At 32.6% G+C, this 16525-nt stretch overlaps 2 protein-coding genes across 2 annotated transcripts; both read right to left on the bottom strand.

The window, feature by feature from the left end:
* Positions 1-4871: 4871 nt before the first annotated feature.
* LOC136271089 (uncharacterized) lies at positions 4872-6547 on the bottom strand. The gene has a single exon (XM_066070346.1). It carries the CDS (start codon positions 6306-6308, stop codon positions 5055-5057), a length of 1254 nt encoding a protein of 417 aa, XP_065926418.1. The 5' UTR covers positions 6309-6547; the 3' UTR covers positions 4872-5054.
* A 2451-nt stretch (positions 6548-8998) lies between these two features.
* On the bottom strand, positions 8999-16059 carry LOC136270569 (uncharacterized). Its single transcript, XM_066068531.1, has 12 exons — positions 15965-16059; positions 15305-15460; positions 14930-15089; positions 14598-14788; positions 14232-14432; positions 13991-14105; positions 13072-13728; positions 12699-12846; positions 12390-12569; positions 10059-12146; positions 9806-9961; positions 8999-9513 (listed from the first exon to the last, which is right to left on the bottom strand). Exons 5-12 carry the CDS (start codon positions 14304-14306, stop codon positions 9420-9422), a joined length of 3513 nt encoding a protein of 1170 aa, XP_065924603.1. The 5' UTR covers positions 14307-14432; positions 14598-14788; positions 14930-15089; positions 15305-15460; positions 15965-16059; the 3' UTR covers positions 8999-9419.
* Positions 16060-16525: the final 466 nt, after the last annotated feature.

Genomic DNA, 16525 nt, shown 5'->3' with positions numbered 1-16525 from the left:
TCAAGATTCTACATATTGTAATAACTTATTAATCTAAAGAAAAACATATTAGCCGTGTAGTGTAAAAACGTGTTTTTTTGAAAAAAAAAATAAATAAATAGATGATAGCAGTAAATGAAAAGAGAAAAAGGGAGATACAGAAGAAGATACAAAAATACAAAAGAAAAAAAGGGGGGGGGGTACATTATCAATATATTTGTTCAAGTCAATATAATTTTAAAAAAAGAAAGAAATAGTTTAAGCAATCACAGATGTCCTAAAACTTGTTATAATTTCTCACAAATTGTTTGCCAGTGGTTTTCATAATCTGAGTATCTACAGTTTTTCAATAGCATATATTTTTCAAGCAGAATCCTGTTTTTTATTATTTGTTTTACTAATTCAAAACTTAGATGAGGGTTTTTGTTATATTTGGTAGCAAAAATATACCATTTAATAACCATCAATATTAAATTATACATTTTATAGATGCTTTGTTTTAGAAATTTACCAAATAAAACAGATTTCCTATCAAAAACTATGGAAATATCAAATTGATTTAAAAACCATTCCTCAATATTACACCATAGTTCTTTTACATAGAAACATTCATAAAACAGATGATCAATTGTTTCAATATTTGTTTTACAGAAGCTACATAAGGGAGAATCAATTTCAACTTGTGCAGATAATAATTTGTAGGTATAATTCTATGTAAAATTTGATATTGAAGCCAGTTGAGTTTACTTTCTTGGACCGCTTTAAAACAGAGACAGTAGATTCTATTCCATTCTAAATCGGTGAAATTTTCTCCAAGATCTCTCCATCTAATTGATGATGTTATCGGTTCTTTTTTATTTTCAATTAAAATGTTATACATTTCCTTACATCCTTTTGTATTCCTATAAAAAAGATAAATAGAGTTTGGAATTTTAGGTCCATGTTCTTTGCTCATATCTGTATTATCTATGTGTTTTTTTACAGCTTTTTTTAGACCTGCATATTCAATAAAATTTGTATTCACTTTCATGTTATTTAGTATTTCTAAGCTAAGAAAATTCCCATTACAGTCAAACAAATCACTAGTTAGTGTAAACCCTACTCTAAAATATTTTTTTAAAAATACTGAGGAATTTCCTATCAGAATGTTTGGGTTGTCCCATAAAAGTTCATTATTAAATTGTTTTTCAGTTTGTTTACTTGTTGATTTTATTACTTTTGCCCAGCTAAGTAACACTTCTTTCCAAAATAGATTTGGTATTTTTCTAATCATTTCAAAAGTAAAATCTAATCCTCTTTTCCATAAATCTGATATTTCAATTTCTAAGGTTGTTTCTAAAAGTTTTACCCATTTTGCATTAGAATTAATTAATCTTTTTATCCAGCTGGATTTAAGGGCAATGATAAATGCTGGGTAATCAATCATTTTTAGCCCTCCATATTTATAATCTTGTATTACAGTATTTTTCTTTATTTTATGCATGTTGCATCCCCATAGAAAGTGGTACAAATCGTTTTCCAATTTGTTTATCAAGTTTGTATCTGGATTGGGTATACTTAATATTAAGTGATTTAATTTTGGTATAATTAATGATTTTATTATTTTAAGTCTCCCTATCGGTGTTAGCTTTCTATGTTTCCATTGATTCATTACTTTATTGATTTCTGATAATTTAGGAGAATAGTTTAGCTCGGACATTTCTTCAAGGTTAATTGAAAATTTAATTCCGAGAAGGTCAAATGCTGTGTTGTTCCAGTCTAGCTTCCATCGAGTATGGTGAAAAACATCTTTAGAAAATTTTTTGCTACCTATCCATACCATTTTTGTTTTTTGGAAATTAATTTTAAGACCAGATATATTTTCAAAGAAGTCTAATTCTCTTAGAATGCCATCAAGTGTTAGGGGAGAGCCATCAGAAATAAGGGATGTATCGTCTGCATATTGGGACAGCTTATATTCTACATTTCCAATTTTAATACCTGTTATGTCTTTATTATTTCGAATTATTATTCCAAGAATTTCTGCACATAGGAGAAAGAGATAGGGCGATATAGGGTCTCCTTGTCTGCAACCTCTTTGAGGGTATATGTAATCTGAGCTGAGCCCATTCTGTAAAACACATGACTTTTTTCCTTTATAAAATGTATTAATCCATTTTTTGGGCTTATTACCAAAGTTGAAAAAATCTAATGTTTGATTGATAAATTCCCAGGAAATTGTGTCAAAAGCCTTTTCAAAATCTATTAGCATAAGCAGTCCAGGAATTTGTTTATAATCTGTATATTGTATAATGTCATAGATTAGTCTTATATTTTCTCCAATAAATCTTCCTTTAATGAACCCAGTTTGGTCTGTATTTATTAGTTTATCTAAGTGTACTTTAATACGTTCTGCTATACATCCTGATGCTATTTTATAGACAACATTTAAAAGGGTAATAGGGCGCCAATTTTTCAGATACTGTTTAGGTTTTCCTGCTTTTGGTATACAAGTAATTATACCAAGTTTATTATGGTCTGAGAATTGACCTATTTCATAAGAATTATTAATAGCTCTAGTCACAAAAACACCAATGTCTTTCCAAAAAAACTTGAAGAATTCACAGGTGAAACCATCTGGGCCGGGACTTTTGTCATTCTTCATTTTTTTCAGAAAATTATAGACTTCAGTATTATTTATTGGTCCCTCTAAACTATTAGATTCTTCTTTTGTTAACTTTGTTACATTAAATTTGTTTAATTTTAATCGGAAATCCTCTGTATAAATAGTCTCTCTTTTTCTATAAAGATTTTCATAAAACATTTTAATTTCATTTAGAATTTTGAATTGGTCGGTAATAATTGACCCGTCATCTTTTTGTATTCTTGGAATTTGTTTGCTAATATAGTTTCTCGACTCTAGACTCAAAAAATACTTGGTGGGTTTTTCTCCTTCTTCAATCCATTTAGCTTTGGATCTTATACATTGTCCTTTTAATATATTACTCCTAATTTGCTCTAATTCATTCTGTTTCTCATTAAGTTCGGCAATTGTGTTTTGGGTTAAGTTTTGCTCAATTTCAGTTATTTCTTTTTCCAGTTTTAATTTTCTTTGATTTTGTTTTTTCTTTTTGTAACTAGCATAAGAAATTGTTTTGCCCCTAATTTCCATAAGTAATGTGTCAAGAAATAATTGATCATTAATTGTAAGGCAGAGATCTTCATTTCTAATTGTACTGATACTTTCTTTATTATATACATGGCATGAGTATTGACATATTATGTTGTTTAGTAATTTTTTAATGATATTGATGTAGTCTTTATCGGTTAGGAGTGAATTATTAAATTTCCAAAAACCTTTCCCTTTTATAAATTCATTTAATTTGCATTGGAATAAGACTGGGGAATGATCAGAACGATAACTGTTTTCATGTTTAATACATGGTGACATAGTTTGTAATGATTCCGAAATTAGGAAGAAGTCAAGCCTAGCCTGCTTAATAGGGTTTTTTTTTCCTCCAAGTGTATCTTTTCAAAAAAGGACATTGTTCTCGGAAGACATCTTTAAGGTTGAATGTGTCAATTAGCTTTAACACTTCAGTTCTGGCTTTAGGGTTATTAAGATTTTTATAATTCATAGAATCAAGATCTTTATCTAATATAAGATTGAAATCCCCTCCTAAAATAATGTGCTGTGAGGTATAGATGTCTTCAATTTTGCTTTTCAATTCTGAATAGAATTGTGGTCTGTCATTGTTGGGACCGTATATATTTATAAGTATGAATGGAATATCTTCAATTTCTACATCTAGAATCAAGTAGTTTCCCGAATCATCTTGAATTACATTTAAGGATTTAAATTCACAATTATTATTCACCAGAGTAGCAACTCCTCTAGCATTTGATTTAAAGGAACTAAAAAATACTTCATACCCCCATTGTGTTTTAATTATATTTTCATCTTCTTTTGTAAAATGGGTATCTTGTAACATGTAAATATTACAGTTCTTTGATTTAAGATTGTTAAAAACATCCTTTCGCTTATTTTTATCCCCCAGGCCTTGACAATTTAATGTAAGAACTTTAAGAAGGTTTTCCTTTGTTTTTTCATCCATGATAAGTAAAAAGTGATGCAGATAAACAGTGTACCCCAAAAAATAAGAAAGCAGAAAGCCAAACTATTCTTATAAAAGATGTAGAAAAAAATGAGGGAATTGATGCATGCCAAAAAAGAAGCATGGAAAAATAAGGTTCTGAATTTGCGAGAGCAGAATATACCAAAAATAATATGTTGCTCTAAATGGAAAAAAAATAGTTTATCATTACAAGTTTCATATTTTCCGATCGTGATGAAGGAGTCATCCATAGTCTTAACCATTGTATAAAAGATATTGAGATGCGTTTTCGGGGCAGTTGACTCATAGATATCGACGACTAAAAAATCAAAATACATGTGTCTTAAACTGCAACAAAACAGAAACTTGAGAAAGGGATAATGAGTCACTTAAAGAGAAAAAAATGTGACATAATAGACTATAAAATCTGCTTCACCCTGTGTTATGTGGATAAATAATCTTTCCGTTGTTTAGTAAAAAAAAAAGATAAACAAAAAAAAAAAAAAAAAGTAACCGTTAAATGGGAAAAAACATTCCAACTCATAGTCGGAAGGTAACATGGTAAACTAAAAGGTAGAACCGGATCCGTATTCATGCGTTCCGGTTGGATAAACTTTTACAGAAAAATGGCTGAAATTTTAAGCTAAAAATCTTGACTAACGGGTATCCATTAACCGAACGAGTTTTCAACCATAATCAATTACATGTTTTTGGGGTTTTTTTTTTAACAAAAACCATTGTATAATGATAGACATGCAAGTTTACAAAAAGAGGGGGGAAAAGAGAATATACATGTATATAGTAATGATAATACGTTACATATATACAAGGTTTTTTTTATGAAAAACAAATGGTAATTTATACCATGATTACCTTTAAAAGATAAGGCATAATTGTGGGGAACTCAGTGGGAAGTTCTAATACTAAAGTTTGAACTTGCATAGACAATAGTCACGAACGCACAATACTCGACTGGTGAGTTCACGAAATAACAGGTACCTGCATGTTCTTTACGGCACTCATACCTGCATCGTTAATGTGGGTGAATCTTCGAGGACCGATCTTACTACCGTACCAGCGCGAGACCACAACCAGCGTGTTAGTCACTTCGTTGTCAATCAGGGTTTTCAGTAGCGCTCGTCCCGCTCCAAATTCGCCATCATCATCAGAACCCTCATGAGTGGAACCGTCTGGGCTGGTAAATCGGTACGCATATATGTTATGACTCGCACTTGAAATGGTATTGATGCGCATCACTTCCACAATAGATTTCCTGACCTGCTTGAAAGACTCGACAGATACTGCATGGCCAATAAACCGGTTTCCATTGTCCTCGACAGACTTCCCAGGGTTTACCGTTATGTTGACCTCGTCGTCGGTAATGATCTCATCGGCAGTAGGTCGTGAACCGAGTTTATCTCTATAGACAGAGTTGCTCTGAGTGAATATGAGTTTCGTTCCATTCATCTTAGTTTCTATGCCTTTTTCAGTATATTTTTTCTGAACTTCAAAAAGTTGTTTCCTTTTCTCTCTTACTTCTTCTGGTTGCTGCTGTGCAAATCGGAATGGTGATTTCTTTGCTTTTAGCACCTTGACCCCACTCATTACCAGATCCTTGTGGTTTCGGTAGGCGAATTGAATGCAGACTGGTCTCGGATATTTCCTACGTTTGTCAAATTCACCCATACGAAACATTTTCGAGATCTGCAAGCGATCCGCCGTTTCTGGTTTCATTTCCATCTCTGTTATAAGAATGTTCCTGATAATGGCAGCAAGGTTTTCAGGTTCATTTGCTGTGCCTTTCTCTTCTATGCCATTAACAATTACATTGTTTTCCATATACTTTATCTTCAGATCTATTATTTGATCTCTTTGAACATTAACACAATACTCTAAGCGTATTACATAGTCGCGTAAGCGGCTCATCTCTCTCTCCATCTTTTTGTTTTTCTCCTGCAGTTCTGAAATTAGGTTCTCGGTCTCAACTGTCTGGTCTTGGACCTTCTCAAGCCTTTCAGTGATTCCATCTCTCGCTCTTATCTCCTGTGTGAGATCGTCTAAATGTTTACCTTGACCGTCTAAACGTAATAAAAAGTTAGCTAAAGTATTTTGTATACTTGCAATACCTTGCATGATATCCCTGCTCTGGGAGATTTCACCTTTGTCAGAGGTATCGAAGTTCTCCGTTTCTTTATCTACTTCTGTTAGTCTTGTGTTTCGCTTTTTGGATGCCATTGTGCAAAAACAGGTTCTGAGTATCGTTCACCGGTCCCCACAACTTTAAGACACGGAATGTTTTCTTCTTCACTTTTTTTACCAGAAATAAATATTCCAGTCCACAAAAAACACTTTTAACTGCTCACTATCACTGTAGCTGCGTATCACATAATTCTCTTAAATAGCTAGAGACACAGTTTTTTGGTATAATTCTTAAGCTCTCCGAAAAAAACGTCCGTCTACATCTCGAGCATGCGCAATCTTTATAATGTTTATAATTTATAAGTTTATAATTTTCTGAATGTTAATTCAGGTTATGTAATTTTTTATTTATTTTTTTATTTTTAACCGGTTTTTTTCCAATTTGGATTTCAAAAACTTTGATAAATTTTACGAGATCTAATTTTGTGAATTATCAAGTTGTTAAAGATAATTTAAAGTTTGTTCATGTAAAAAAGCCTCATGAAAAATGTTTATACTGTCCAGGTATAGAAATCTATCATGATACCGGTACATTGTATCAGTATGATGCCTTTCAAATCAATCAGTTGAAAAAAAAAATCAAATGCAGGAATTATTGGTTAAATCTCCCTTAACCAAATTTGAACGCTTAAACAAAGATCAACGCCCATTTACATCAGCACTAAGCTTTCCATCCGTCCACCAAACTAATGTCCTTTTTGACATATATTATTTTTCAAATAATATCTGCAATATGAAAGTGGTCCATATTGCAAGTATAATTTGAAAAATAATATATATCAGAACGGACACAAGCTGCAGGTTTGTCGCTTCAGGTCTTTGATCCGATTTTTTTTTTAGACCGGGAGCTACAGACCAGCAGCTAAATCCACAGCCACCATTCTACCAGTCCAGAATACCTGTACATTTGTATATTGTTTGACAAACGGCAAAGCGGGTGAATTTTGTGTGCGATTTACGTGGAGATGAAGTAGGGATGGGCTGATGTATGCCGAATGACAGAGAACGAGTGCTCATGAATGTAAACGCCGATAACACGGAACTTCACGCACCGCTAGATGAACCATAGTTATTATAGACCTAAAGTCATAACATAACACACCTTATATATTTTTTTTTATTGTCAATGAATTTCAGATTTTTACATAGTGTTTTATTTTTATTAAGTTTTAATTCATCATTTCACTCACTAAAAGTAGAGACCAGGATGTAATATCAAGGCGGGGTTATTCGTAACAGTCAGTGCATTTAAAAGTATTGTACTCCCCCGCAGTATTAACCTCATAATTACTTTATAAAAGCATCGTGTCATTTTGCACTTTTAATGTTGAGCAGCCTATACTAGTATTATAAGTAGAATACCGGTATACATTCATACATACATGTAACATAAAGCAACCAATAGGAGTCAAACGTTGATTTCGTAAACATTTTAATGCATATGTCTTTCTAGTGTAGTCTAGTGCAGAGATTAATTAACATCACATGTATTCGTTTTCTAAACCACTGCGCAAATATGATAAAACATCAAAGATTGGGGAGCTTTGAATGACATTTCCACTATTTCTGAATTGCCTTATTCCTTTTGCATGGTTCGTTGACACAAAATTGAAAGTTTAGGAACTGTTATAACTGTTACATGTCTCCAGGGTCTGCTCACAAAAATAGAACTTCGAAACTTTATCTTCTCTCTCCAGTAACTAATAGACATGTCTGCTATCCTGTGCTGTTTCTATATGTGTACAGTTACAACAGTTACAGATATTCAGACATTTAAAGGGACATTAGGCGAGGAAAGCATTTCAATTTCAAAGGGATACATCTATATGGCAAATTAAAAAAAAATATTTGATTCGTACAAAAAATACCGCTTTGAATAACAGTCTTTTGTATAAGGTAATGCTTGCAAGCCAATATTTATTTCCAGACACAATAAAATCCTTTAGGGTATAACATGTTTGAAATTTATTTGATAATGTTGTCAATAAATCGCAACTAATGAACTTTACAAGTTTGTTTTCATACCGTTTATATTTTTATTCCTCCAAAAAAAAAGACACCCAAATCCGGTTTGACAAAATCGATCAAAAAAAATTATAAACCAAATCTGGAGATGTTTAAAATACAATAAATCCGGACACATGCACTGATCTACATATTTACACGTGTTAAGTACATGTACATTACAGGAACAACAAATGTCGTTAGGTACACAACCCTTTAGAATATCAAATCCAACGCCTTCGCAACCACCAACACATAACTATAGATATTCCTCAATAACCCTCAATGATAAAGCAGGTCTAGTTGTACTATTATGCAATGAATAAACATTTAAATAATAACCATTGAGTATAAAACTTATAATCATGAATCACAGAAATTCTTTCTATTGTCGTTGTCTTGAAAAGCTTTAACTTTGCCTTGTTTGATGGCCATGTATAACAGAGGGAATAAATGATAAAGCAAATCTGAACGAAATTATTTTCGATATGATTTATTATTGCTTGTCTATTAATATTGTTTACATATAAAGATATAAGTCGTAACTACTCAAAGAAAAAAAGGTTTAACTTTCCTCTACTGATAAAGTTATTTACTGCATGAACACTTCTACACGCCATGTTAAGTAGTTAAAAACAATAATATCTTAATAAAGTTTTAATTTTTGTACGTTAGTAAAACATTAGTTTTTAAAAGTCTTTGGTCATTAAGGTAAAATGAGTTAAAAAAAGAAAAATAATTTGAAAACCAACAAAAGGTTTCGTTCAAAACAAATCACGCAATTATAATGATTATACACATTAGAAACACAATACAAAATTATATAGTCTTTTTACATTCCAAATCTTTTTTGATTTCATGAAGATATTACAAAATACTAATAATCAAACATTGACAACAATATGGCACAGCATACCTTTTTAGCGAAGCGATGTGATAAAAATCATCGCAGTACTAATTATCATTCAATAAGAGGGACAAAAATAAGAAGAAGATTTTGTAAAATTGTCAAAACTCTCCCCCCATGAAGAAATAAATAAAAACAAAAATAAGATATGAAATAAAACATGCCTGCATTACTCAAATACTTTAACCCAGTCGATACACAAAAGTTTATAAAATTTGCTTGCAAGTAATAGTATATTATTTGTCAGCGTTAATGTCGACTTTCCATGCCGGGTATGTTGTGTAGATGTGATTTCCTCTGTCTGTTGTGTTCGATGTGTTCGCGGGTTCCCTATAAGAACGAAATAAATACAGGAAATATACATGTACTTTGACAACGGTTAATTTCATTTCAATAAACTTATGTGAAAGAAAAGTAACATTTGCTCGTTAATTGTTGTTAAGTAAACTAAAAAGTGGAAACAATTTTACGAGATATTTTGTGTTTAAACCTTGCAATTTTATCTCAACTTGCAGGATAATGATGTTAAAATTTAGATAGATATATTTTTCACGTTATTGAATTTTATCAGTTATTTCGGCTACAATATTGAGCTTTATAAGATCAAAATCTGTAAACGTGCCTGGTCCATTCATTTCCAGGGACATCTATTTTAGACATCGAGGATGTCCTATTGTAACTTGTATGGACTGATCCTGTTTTCTGCAGCGACCCCTCTACGATAGATTCAGAATGATGGTCCTTCAAGACGGATTCTTTGGATTCTTCTGCAGTTGTTCTGTATTAAAGTAAGATAACGATTTATGTAATAAATCCCACAAGAAGTGTTCAGGATATTTTTGTTGTCAAAATTTAACATTCATTTTTAATCATACTTGAACATGGTTTCCCCGGACTGATAATAACCATCATTTTCTTCATGTGAAAAATCCTCTGGGAGCGTTTCTTGTTTCTTAAAACCAACAGCAAAGTTTTTTATTTGTTCAAAAGGATGTTTAATAAATACATCGCTGTCATCTGTTTTCTTTAACAATTGAAAGCGCCTATATTTTTCTTGGTTGTTTTCATGCATTTTTGCAGCAACATGGCCAACCATCTGGATGCTTTGGGGGTGTGCTTGTATTTTATGTTGCTCTTTGATTTTCACTTCACCAGTTTGCGTCCCCAATTTGGCTTTTCCTAAGCCCATAGACAAATGTGTTTGCAAGGAAGAAGACTCCGGATCCAAATTTTTAGGACAATGATTACATGATTTCTTATTTTTTCGATCACCCTGATGTCCATTTAAAATGTGAACAGATGAATACATTTCTTCTTTTATACCTAAATGCATATTAAGCAATCTGGCTTCAAGAAATTGACTTTCATTTTCTCTACTTTCCGACTTTTTATCTGTTGCATATTTGCGGTTTACTTGTTTTCCATTGTCAATTTTGCTATGAGTTGCAAGATATTTTTGGGAATCTGTTAAAAACATATCTCTTTCCAGTACATGCATGTCACTTCGTGGAACGACTTCCTTGTCAAGTTTCATCTCAAAAAGTTCATCTGCAGATTTTTCCTGCAGTTTTACTTTGCTAAGTTGGGTGTTTGATGCGCTTTTCCAAGCAAACGTAGACGAGTCCGGCTGAAATCGAGCGGTTTCATTTTGCATTTCATCAAAATTCAAAATTTCAGAACTTGCATTGCATGATGCACAATAAAACTTGGCTTGTGTTCGACTGGTCATTTCTGGAATCCATTCCGTCCTAATTTCATATGATTTATCAATACCATCTTTTCTCTGCATTTCTGCATCCTTCATTATTCCCCCCATTTCAATGTCTGTTCCACAAGACAATAAACTTATGCTATCCTCTTCAGTTTCGCTTGGCATCCACATGGTTTCTACTTGTATTTCCTGGCCCTGTTTCCCCTCCTGCAATGCTTCTTTAGATAAATAAACCTTGCTATCTAAAACCTGTGATTGATTGCTGCACTCGGCCTGATCCCTGCTTTCCATGATTTCCTCTTTTGAAACATCAAACTTTTTTGATTGGCTTGATTGTTTTTCTTCAGCAATTGAACAAACCATGCTGCCATGTTTAATTTTCTTATTTTTATCCGAAACAAGATTTAACATGTGTTGTCGACCCAATTTTGTTTCTGGAAAATCTGGCAAAGGTTGACGAGAGTTCATGGAGTACAAATAACGCGACTCAGTATTATTTCTATTCGCACTTTGGTATTTATTGCTGAATTTGTCGTTATGGGTATGGACAATATAACTTTGAGTTTTTCCAGAGGGTTCGGAATAAGATTCTGTTTGACAACTGCTGTCTTTAAAGCCATTAGTCTTTCTAAAGACAGCGCCGTCAATCATACTGGTATCTTTATGAAATTCATCATGACCCTTGCAGTTTGTGCAAACATGGCTTTTCTCTTTTGAACTACTAGTATCTTCTTTGGATAGGATGGTTTTTACAGTTTTCACCATTCGGTTTTGATTTTGATTTTCTATTCTACTTTTCTTTGTAGTATTATCAGGAAATAATTGGTTACCACTTGTCAAAGTATTTGATTCACTAAAACTTCTAACACGTGAACTATCTTCTATCTGTTCATGGCGTTCACTCTTTAATGTTGTGCTCACATCTAACTCATACTTCATGCTTGGACTTTGAATCCAGAGCACCTGATCAGCAGGTCGTCTTTGATAGAAAGTTGGCACGTGTCCATTTTCGCCTGTCGATGAAATCCCGGACTGAAGGATGCACCTTGTGCTTTCTACGTGACGTGTATTAATTTCATTGGTTGTACGAGTATACGGACCTGTGCTTGGCTCACTGGAAAACCCATAAACAGCATTGCCGTATCTCGTTTCAACAGGAACTCTAGTTTCTGCTTCATGGGCTCCCATTATGTTTGAATTTGTCATACCGTTATTTTTCGTATTGATCCTTATTCTATCATGCTCTGCGTACCTACAGTGAGGATTAGATGCTTAAAGATACGATTGTTCACAACATGTAAATTACGTATATCATAGCCGGGATTTTTTTAAAATTTGAATTATATTTTGGGTAATTTTGACTGCAAGAAATATTTGTGTATATCATATCTTTAATTGCATTTAAAAGGACTTGTTTTCCCTGAGTTTTAAATTGTAATTTGCGATTAGATCAAACAATATATATGTTTATATTTTTTCTACATGTAACATGTACCTGTGTACTCTCCATAAAGGAGTCTCGCCTGTCCAATGATGCCTGTAAGCTGAGGTTCCGGAATCGTCCGCGAATACTGAATTAAGTGCAGCCCTCTTCGCATTTGCCGTTTGGTCAGTTTTACTTTGATCAGGTGACACAATATGAATGTATTGTTTCTTTTTCCGACGCTGTTTGCATCTAAAGCAAACCCACAACAATAGTCAATTTAGATATTTGAAATCTTAAACAGTTTGATATAAATGTATATACTTGTATATTCTTCATATATTCCGTTTTATAAAACAATTTTCCTTTCTCTTTACGTACCCGAAAAATAAAAATACGCAACAAACTGTACAAAATAAAACTCCTGAGAGTACAGATGTTGAGATGACGGCAGCTTCTAACGTTGTTGCTGACGAAGTCGACTGTTCGCATGGCTTACCAGTAAGTATGCCAACCGTAGTTGTCCGTTCTGAGAAATAAAAGCAGCCATATATATTCAGACATATACATCTTTTATTTTTAACGTAATTATTTAAGGTAATATTTAATGAAGTCTGAAATATATTTTGAACTGACCACCATTATTTGTCATAAAATGAATTGAAACTTGAAAAATGAAAAACATCTCAAACCAAAAAATGGTTTTTGAAAAGTTCCAAAGAATTGGTATTTTTATTCACAAATTATCTCTTACCAGTGACAGGCAAATCTGTACTGTTGGTTGTGTTGATAAGGTCTCCAGAGGCACACACAAAAGCTAGACGTTCTATAGATAATTTACAGTTTTGGTCCTTTTTTGAAGAACCTCCAATTACAAATTCTTTAAGAGGTGTGTAATTTGATTCTGGTCTTGAAATACAATTTTTGCTTGATGTCATCGTGTTGGAATTTATAGTTAGTTGTAAACCACTTTGCAGACTCCACATCATCTGTATGTGAATAAATTCCTCCATCTTCACGCTGGAAGTAGAAACGACCCATTCGTGCCTACTATTACTAGCCTTGGCATATAGACTGTCATTCTCGAGCCACATAGCGTACCCGTAATGAGAAACTTTCTCTCCACCGGAACTGAAAACAAAGCAGGTGCTAGCGCTTCTCGACAACTTGACGACGAGAGTGATAGTTATACCAAAAGGACTCCCCTCCACGTCATGAAAACAGGAACTAGTATCTAATAAACCTCCTAGTGAGAGATACTGATAACCATTTAGTACGAAAGCCTTCCTGTTCAATGACTCTGTTAATGTTGGTAAACCTGTTCCTCCTACATAGAGCCTCGATTCCCTCGTGATGACAAACTGGCCAGATACATCTTGAAAAGTGTAACTTTTCATGGGGATATTTTCAACTGAAATGTAGGTTAATTTTAGCATAAGTGGCAGTACTTGCGTCATGAAATAATTTGCTCAGTATTAATGTGATATGTTCTAATGCATTCTAGTTACAAATCATTTTGTTCATAATTGAATGAGAACAATGTGAAAGCAAACATAAAGTGTGAAACTGAATTCATATATACAAAAATTAATCATAGTCCAGTTTAATCATATTTATTGTCTATTACAGTATTTAAAGCTTGTAAAATTCTGTATGCATATCCGATGACTTACCATTTAATCTAGACCACTGGAATTTGGAAAGAGTTACGTTGCAAACTTCCAACGTATTCGTTGGATTCACAAAGCCATGCTCTTGACATTCATCATTTATTTTGCAAACATCATTCTGATGGAATATAGAATTACAAAGTAGCACACAACTGAAGTTGACAAATATCATACTATGTCATCATTAGTAAAATTATGTTTCTTTCGGAGACAGAAATAAAAAAAAATGCATACTCATTCATACCCTTTTTGTACACCAAGAGCTATTGCAACGGTGACAATGGCTGCTGAAAACAATGTATTGTATGTAATCACTCATGATCTCTCCGTCATTGCTGACTGCAATTTCATAAAATGCTACCTCTTGAAGAGTGCATTTAACCACATGACTGTTGAAGTACTCTGCCTTTATTGATTTTACATCTGATATTGGTTCCAATGATAACTAAAAAACAACAAAATTTTGCTTTCAATATCAAAACTTCAAATAAAACAATTCATCTGATTAAATGGAAAACTTTAACGTATATATGGTATTACAAAACAAAAAGGTTATTTTATCAATAGATTTATGCTGTAAGTTGGATTAGCAAATGTAAATAATTCATACATTTAATATTCTATAGTGACATGTAAGATTTTCAAGATCAGCAAAGTTCTCGCCGTATAATCTGACAGAGAGACACTCTGAACAAACAGAGTCACACGGCTCCCCATCGCCAACTTGATGAAGCTCTGGTGGCACAGTTTTGTTGACGGAGCAATCGTCTCCAATCCAAGGATGGAAGCACTGACAAAGTCCTGTTAAAAGTTAAATATTAAAAACTTAAGCAATACAATTATTGTTTGAAAAAAAGTCAAAAAGAGAGAAACTGTATTATCAATCATTTTTGCTTGTTTTTTTATCTAAAAAAAGTGTATTGGTATTTTTCACATATTTACCATCAGAACAGTTCCCATTCCCCCAACAATTGTTTGGACATATAATATCTAATACATCAGGTCTCGTTACATTGCTCCAATCATCTGTCTCTATTATAATTAAACATTCACGAAGCAAATTGTCAAGACTCTCCTTCGCCCAATCAGTACTGTCCGTAAGCTATTAAGAAAGAATAAGAAATATGAAAGAATAATGTATGATTATTAAATTACCAGTATGTCTGCTTAATAACAATCATTAACCCTTATTGTCCTAATTATAACTAACCTTCTTGTTAAGAATTATATATTTGTGATATTGAAATATTGATTTTAAATGGTAATGTAAAAGATGCTACAAGGTTGAAGACTTGGGAAAAAAAATCCTTTGGTTACCTGGATGTCGCTTATACAGCCTTGCAGTATGGGATCAATATCAATTCCAGAGACATTCACGCATAAAGCTCCTGCTTTGTCGTTTTCTAGGAAATGTTTACAGAAAGTTCGTGCTATGGGTTCGGTGATATTACTTGCAGTAGGCCATTCTGGAATCTATGTACACGTGTTAAAGTGAAATTTTCTCTTAATACATGTACCTAAAATTCAAATTTCATATATTTATATTGTAACTTAACAGAACATATCTTTTTTTAGAGTAGAATGCAATACATAATTTATAAAGATGATCATATCATGACTTTACTGCAGTATTGTGCTCAACGCATATTTCATAAGCCTTAGTTCACTTGTAAAAAAAAAATAGATAAAAAGATACTTGTACAGCCTAAATTTTAAAAAAATCCAAACCGGAATTTCAAGCAAACATTAACTGGATAGAACTCTGTTTACTTTAGTTTCTTTCAATTGTTTACTAGTGCTGATATAATTATTTCTACAACATAATTACCGACGATTTTATTGCTTACTCAATATGAAAATGTTAAAATCAGAAGGTTGAATCTTTTTATTCACTTACGTGCATCGTATAATTTCGTAAAAGAGCACACAAAACTTCCACAATAAACTAAAATTATTCATTTGATAGAATCTCCATACCGGTTGCCTATACTCTGGATCGTATTCAAACGATTCGTTCCTTGTAGACCCACAGCGTGCAGGAGGGTTCTCCGCATCGTTTATCAAGTCCTGTGTGATAAGTTTCACTCCTACAATACAGAATCATTCAGAATTTTTACACCAAATGATTAATAAGTGTTTTCTGGTAGTGAAGAATAGGATTTGCAATAAAAAAAATGCAAGAATGTGCTAAAACAACGTGAGCTTAATATCTTTTGAAAGGATGCAAAGTTGATGAAAAGATTACTTTTTTTATTTTACAATCTTTCAGATGTTTGTTTATAAACTGTCAAAATTAGTTCTTCAGCTTGTAAAATTTGAAGTTGATATCAAAGCGTAGTTAAATATTAGTCGCTAACATCTAAAATAGTTGGTTTCAGAGATGTTTCAATGTTAATGAATCAATGTTATGAATAAAGTCCAAAATGTTTTAATATTCGTAAGATTTACATTTTATCAATAAGTTAGGTAGCATGGTACATGGTATTATTTTGCAAAATTGAGAAGTGTTATATATGATGATTTTGCTCAAGCTGGAAA

Source organism: Magallana gigas, chromosome 8 (genome assembly GCF_963853765.1).
Source record: "Magallana gigas chromosome 8, xbMagGiga1.1, whole genome shotgun sequence".
Lineage (NCBI taxonomy): Eukaryota > Metazoa > Mollusca > Bivalvia > Ostreida > Ostreidae > Magallana > Magallana gigas.
This window is presented reverse-complemented; position numbering and strand designations above follow the sequence as displayed.